At 43.2% G+C, this 7,051-nt stretch overlaps 1 protein-coding gene across 1 annotated transcript; it reads right to left on the bottom strand.

The window, feature by feature from the left end:
* Positions 1 to 3,753: 3,753 nt before the first annotated feature.
* On the bottom strand, positions 3,754 to 5,045 carry LOC113560174. Its single transcript, XM_026965931.1, has 2 exons — positions 4,168 to 5,045; positions 3,754 to 4,111 (listed from the first exon to the last, which is right to left on the bottom strand). The coding sequence occupies exons 1-2, from the start codon at positions 5,043 to 5,045 to the stop codon at positions 3,754 to 3,756; spliced, it is 1,236 nt and encodes a 411-aa protein (XP_026821732.1).
* Positions 5,046 to 7,051: the final 2,006 nt, after the last annotated feature.

Raw genomic sequence — 7,051 nt, 5'->3', positions numbered from 1 at the left:
TTACCCAACGAATAGCATTTTATTGACATTCATAGAAAAAAAACTAAAAAAATTGGAAACTTAAAATGTAAATAGTTAAAAATGTTATCGTGTTTAGAAAATTCTAATATAAACAACCAATTGTAACGAGACAAGCCCTATGCAATATATCGTAATATAACGACACCGTAAGAGTAATAACCGCGCACATCGACGTTACGGTCTGTCAAATAGTATTTAATGGCACGATTTGTCAACTATAGATGTCGCGAGTGTGGCACGTCGTTTAGCGCAACCACCATTACCTCCCAAAAAAGGGAGAAGGACCTTATTTGTAACTGAAATAACTACAAATTATAATCAATCACATTTTAATAAGGGCATAACATAAGCTATATACACCGGAGTCTGATTAAACCACTAAGATGATAAACAAAAACTGCGTTGTACGAATTGAACACTAATACACATCGATTAGCCAACACGTGCAGAAATACCATCCGTACCAACGCTTAAATAGAACCGAACACCATTCCAATTGTATATTCATGGACGACCGACTATAGCGATAAACGCATAGTACACGGCAACGATCCATGAATATCAATATCAGTAACTAGAGTACGCCACAAAACGCGACCGGTTAAACGTTCCAGCGGACAAGCTGCCATCGGAATCGAGGAACTGCGCCAACATAGAGAAGTTGTAATCCCCATCAAGAAGCCATTTCAATTGTCGAGGGACCACTGCTGCCTGCCATCATATGCTAGCCCAGGTAGAAGTCCACCCAGTATAAGGTACGTGCCACTAGACTTTCGATGTTCCCACAGATTACGTTGTCTAAGCGTAGTATCACTGTGTGGAACAAGTCGACTATAGTTGGGCCATCCTAAGAACGCTACTGGGTGGCAACCAAAATTCGTCCGATAATATTATTGCCGCCATATCACTGTCAGTATAATCCCATCGAGCTCATATGGGCTCAAATCAAAAATAAGGTTGCCGAATTGAACACCACTTTCAAAATTGCCGATGTCGAAAAACTTTTGACCGAAGTCATAGACTCGGTTACGGTCGAAGATTGGAAACGATGTGTCAAGCACTGCGAAGAATTGCAGGAATCAGACTTTATAAAAAAAGGTTTACGGGACGAAATTTTAGAACCCATAATAATAACGATAAATCCCGATGAAACCAGCGACAGTGAAGATGACGACGAAGACTTTTAATTATTTTTAATTAATATTAATATGTACGTATGATTTCAAATTTATCGCGCAAATGAAAAGTTTGATCGACACTGAAACTCAAAAGTTTGTCCACCGGTCGCGCTAGAATCGAGTCTGTTATTTCGTGAAACGCACTATAGTCCAGTTATTACGCAGTATATAATGCGTCCCCCAGCCAGTCAGTCTATCTCCGTGCGTTGTGTGTACCGTCGTCCGTTCAGGTGCACATGTGTGTGTGTGTGTATATGATCGTACAAGCCGCCGTACGAAAACTCATATCACAAACAATTAATATTATTATACATCGATTTTGTTAATCGCATCTTATACCATAACACTTGGTGAAGGTTAACAAGGTATTGCTATTGTACGTTCAAGGTAGTTCAGTGTTGTCGTTGGTCGGGTGAACACATCGCTCTTAAGTGAATTTTGATTTCGGCCAGTTTACAGCGTTTGTTTTTTGCGTTCCTACATCAAAAGATTCGTCTTGAATAGACGCTTCTGCTGGTGCATCGAGCGCGAAAATCGCTCAGGGTTGTGAGGCGTGACGGCGATTTAAGTCTATCGCAAGCGTAAACGCGTGTTTACGCCCGGTAGGCGAAAACGCTTTTTCGCGTATGAGTCCTCGGTCCTCGTTAGAATTTTGCGTCGGACTTTTCACCGGTGAATAAGTCATTTAACGACGCAACTTTCTATATCGGTCGCGAGTGTGAGGCGTTCGTTTTTCCAAGCGTTTTTGGCGTGACGCTCTTTAAAGGCCAATCGCGGTTCTTCTAGACCTTCGCGCGCTTTGTTGGATCGTTTAGTCCTATTAAGGATAAATCGATCCTCGTTGAGTTTGTTCAAATTCGAGCAGGACTCAACGCGTAACCGAGCGGCAGGTGCGCACCGTTTCGTATTATAGTTGCGGTGTTCGCCGCTAGGAGCGCTTAGTGCGTGGAGGTGATAACTGGCGCTCGTCGCGCTAGTGGACTCCGTTGAGCCGGGGAGAGAGCGATCTTTCCCAACCGCGTGGGGGACAATTCGACAATTGTTCTACTAAAAAGTGCGCGAACAGACCGGTGTCGATTTTGAGTCGGTCTGTTTAATAGCCCGTTAGGGTGCTGCTCCGGACCAGTTCCAGAGGTGCAGTCAGCGCTCAGGTAAGGTTGTTAGGTTTATTTAGTTGTGAACGGTGTTGCGAGTACAAGCTGATTCTTTCTCTTGGAAACCGACAGCGGGATCAGCATTATTAGTTAAGGCTAGGTTAAGAGTAGGAAACACCAGGGATACACTCAGACAGGCATGAGCTTCATGCACATGTCCTTAACGGGTTGTGGGGGGGAGCGTAGAGGGGGTGTTGGCGCCGGGTAGCCCTGTGGTGGCTACCGGCGTTCAACCTATCAAACCGGGAGTGGAGGTCACTCTGGACTCAGCGGTCGACCCGAGGCTGGGGTGTCTTCGTTCCCGGAGAAGGTCAGGATTGTAGGTAGGGACTTGGAAAAGCTTCTCCTCACGGAGAAGGACAAGAAAAAGCTTTCGGCGGCCGCTTATCGGTCAATCTTGGAGGTCAGGGAGAGATACGAGGTCCTTTTGGATGAGGCCTGCAGGCAGAATACGATTCTGCTGGGTAGGTTGGAGGAGGCCAGTGCTGGCCACGTATGTAGGGCGCCGGAGATGGCGACGGTCAAGATCACCGAGAAGAGGAAGGAGGTGCCACCTCCGAAGAAGGTGGAGGCTAAGGCAATACGGAGGTAAGCTGTTAAAAGTATGCCAGTTGGAAATGCTACCCTTCAGAACTCGTGTAACGAGTCCTTCGAGTAGGCCCCTACTCAACCCAAGCGCCCGAAGGCTCTGGAAACTCGAAGGTTCCCAGACGCCACGCCATGTCAGTGTGGCGGCGACCGTTTGTACGTCGGTCGAATGGTGTCGTGCCCGGATCGCGGATTTTAAATCCACTCGGTCGGAATATTTCTCGGCCTTGTTAGTGTGCCAGTGTGCGGTACCGATGCCAGAAACGACTTGTATACCAGTCGCGCATTCTAAACAACTTCCTCCACCGCACCGCTCACCATAGTGGCAGTTATTGGTTTTGTATATAGAGCGCCTCATGTGTCAACAGAGACGTCCTGTGTTTATAAAACAATTGAACTCACTCCACCACGCTGTATAGTTGATTTTATAACGGTGCGGCGTTGCGAAATACACATCGCCGAAGCAATACGCCTCTATCACCCTACCACGTTGTTTAATTATTTTATATAATCATTATTCAAATTAAATTTTTTTATTTTTAGTAAAAACTAATAGATCTTTCACTTTATTGAGAATCTAAAAATTAAAAAACATATTTTAATATAAAAGAAAATCTTTTAAAACAGTATTATGTGGTTATATCAATGTATTCATTTTAAATATTATACACGTTAATTGTAATTTTATTTTGAATCACATTATCACAAACATTAAAAATAATTACTATGAATACTTAAACATGACAATGAATAAAATAAGAAAAATTTTAAAAGTTACAATACATTTACAAATAATTATCTACATAATTTAATTATTCAAATAAATTGTCTTCGTCTGTCGATTCACCAATTGATAGGATATGACGCGGATCCGGCAGGAGTTCATCTGTCATCTCGTTGCAAATGAAGTCAACATCCCAAAACTTCTGTTCCTCGTCCTTCACGTGTCTTATGAAAGACTGCCAATCTTCTGGTTTTACCCTGTCAATGGCTTGGTGAAGCAGATGTTTGACATCGATGGTCTTGTATGTAGTGTTGTTGGATTTCACATATGACTTCACCATTGACCAAACCAATTCAATGGGATTTAGCTCGCAATGGTAAGGTGGCAGTCTCAGAACCATCTTTCCAGCATCTTTGGCCATCTCGTCAATTATGTATGCATTATATCTAAAAAATATATATTAATAGTGTAAAATATAAATAGTTTATATTTTAATTATTACCTTGGTTTTAAACGGTCGACGATTTCTAGATCATTTTTGGTAAGTTGGTTAGGGTCGATTTCTTCGCCTTTAGACTCCAGCCATTCGACTATCTGTGCCTTTCTCCAACTAGTCGTAGGAGTTTTTTCTTTTTTCACGGAGTGATATGGAGCATTATCTAACACAATCACGGCATTGTCTTCTAGAAGTGGCAATATTTCCTCGAACCATTCTTGAAATGTTTTACCAGTCATTTCGTCGTGATAATCCGATGAATTTTTTTTTGACTGGAAACACAACAGACCACTCGGCACGAAACCAGCTGCAGACCCAATGTGTAGAACAATTAACCTGGTACCTTTGCCAGTTGGGTTTTGGGGGCCTGTAGATAGACCTTCCAAGAGTGCCATTCTACTCGATGTTACGGTTTGGTCAACCCATACCTTGCTCACACAATCACCGGTGTTGAGCCAAGTTTCATCTAGGTAATATATTGGTTTACCTTCTTCACGAAAACGACGAATTGAAATTAAATATTTTCTTCTCCAACTTAAAAGGTCTTTTCTCTCTGTTAAAATACTATTTCTTTGGCGTTTTGTAAATTTAAAATTTAAGCACTTCAAAACTATCCGTAAAGACGTTTCCTTCATATTTGGTAATGTACTGTCTTCATTTATAGCGGTTAATACCTTCGCAAGTGTCGGTAGCTCTTTATTATGCCAAAATGAATGCACTTTTCTCCGTATAGCGTTCTTGTCAAAATCATCAATTTTGTCAACAACACCAGGTTTGTTCCTTCTTCTGTTAGGTGAAGTCACAATCTTCGTTTGGTTGTACTCGGAGACTGTTGTTTGCACCTTATTCAATCCAATACCAAGTGTATCGGAAATACGTTTCATCAAATCGCGATATTTAATGTTGTCGTTTTCTTATTTTAATTTTTTATAACAATTAACTATCATAATTTTCTGTGATTTTCCAACAGGCTGAAAATATAAAAGTATTAAAAATTATTGAAATAATACAAATAAACATTTTTTTAATGATATTGCTATTTTTTTTAAATATATTTTTAAATTATCTATATTTACTATAAAATTGTTTCGACTTACTTTGCCACGAGGATTTCTCTACCGTGGGGAAATAAATGTTGCAGCCTCTTCATCAGACATATTTCACGGAGGAACTAACGACCACGTACAGAGAATAATTAAATAAGCACGTATAGTAAAAAATCAAATGAGAGCGTACGGAGCAAAATCATACGAGCGTGTACACTGTTAAGAACGGTAATAAACGGGCATTCACTACAACACAGTGTATGTGGTTCACATTTTGAACAGCGCTGTATAACTGTGAACAGATGTTTGGGGAACCAATGAGAAATCGGCTGCGCGTAACAGACGCTAACCGGTCCGCCGCCTGGTCATGATCTTATTCCGCGCCGAGTATGTATCGCATATCACGGAAATGCGGCCTCGTGTCTCGTCGTTAATCGTTGCGACGATGTCCGGCTTTAGATTTCCGCCATGCAGCATATAGAAATATTCCGTCTCTATATCGTAACCCTCGTCCCGTAAACCGCCCGCAATGCGTTTAGCAATGCAGTCATGACGCAATATGCGATCATCATGCGTCCGAGAACAGCCTGTGCAATGTGAGCAAGCGTCGCATGCTCTTCGCAATCCCTCAGGCGTGTCCGCCAACAGAATTACGTCGTCTGCAAAGGCAATTGCGTTCACTACGGATTTACCCAGAGTGTAGCCAACTGCTTCTGGTATTGCTAGTAGACCACTGTCTACCACCAGATTAAATAAAAGCGGGGTCCCCCTGCCTGACGCCACTTCGTGAGAAGAGCCCCCGCGTAGCTTGCCCGCCGACCCGAAGAAAAGTCTCTGAATGTTCGTATGTTCCGCGAATGTAGTCTACGAAGCGCTGGTCCAAGCCAATGCACCGCATCGCGGACGTAATGGAGTCGTGGGACACCGTGTCGAACGCCTTCGATAAATGTAAACAAGTGTTTACGCTTACGATAAGCTCAAATCGCCGTCACGCCTCACAACCCTGACCGATTTTCGCGCTCGATGCACCAGCAGAAGCGTCTATACCAGACGAATCTTTTGGTGTATAATACGCAAAAAAACTAACACGAATAACTAACCGAAAAAAAATTTTCCCGGGAGCAATATGTGCACTCGACCGACGACAACACTGAACTAGTAAATAAGGACAGTGAGAATCCCGTTAATCCATTCATGCGCATTACAAATAAGATGACGAGGCATTTGGCTAGTTATCAGATATAGGAGCTCGTATGTACAACGGTTATCAGCCGAAGCACGCCTAAAGCGCCGAATCTTACCCCTTTAATTAGCCAGAGTGAGAATGAGTGATGGTAACCAGGGGTAGACCCGGGATATCATCATTTACTGCCTACCTGGAGATTGAAGCGGAGGTTGTCTGAGGGAGAGGAAGGTCATTAAGTGGAAACAAAAAGGAAGGTGATGGATGAGGAGGCTATCAATGTTGTCGCGGGTAGGCAGGGTATCACCCGACACCAGACTGCGTCGTCGTGTCATTTTTGGTGTTAAAAGTATGCCAGTTGGATCTGACCAGCAGTCAGGTTACAGGGGAGTCGACGCCATAGACGAGCCGGAAACCCGTCCGGCCGGGGAGCAGTTGCTTTGCTCGGAAGACACTCAGTGACTTCCTCGGGCGATATTGCATCAAATATCGTTGCGATCTGCGGTGAGCCGTGTGTGTTAAAAGATACGGCCGGGGTCTGGGGTCGAGATTCACAATTACCCTCAATAATGGGAACCCAGTATTTTGTCATCTCTTTCGCAGGAGGCATTAATGCCCCTTGGTCTATCCCCGTCAGAACTCGCTCTGCAACGCTAGATGC

Source organism: Rhopalosiphum maidis, chromosome 3 (genome assembly GCF_003676215.2).
Source record: "Rhopalosiphum maidis isolate BTI-1 chromosome 3, ASM367621v3, whole genome shotgun sequence".
Classification (NCBI taxonomy): Eukaryota; Metazoa; Arthropoda; class Insecta; order Hemiptera; family Aphididae; genus Rhopalosiphum; species Rhopalosiphum maidis.
This window is presented reverse-complemented; position numbering and strand designations above follow the sequence as displayed.

What these genes read in the sequence shown, in the direction of transcription:
- LOC113560174 (XM_026965931.1), bottom strand. Translation starts at nt 5,045, where the DNA reads ATGAAACGTATTTCCGATACACTTGGTATTGGATTGAATAAGGTGCAA. An exon ending in GTCGACCGTTTAAAACCAAG is followed by an intron (nt 4,112 to 4,167) that starts GTAATAATTAAA and finishes TATATTTTTTAG; the next exon opens with ATATAATGCATACATAATTG.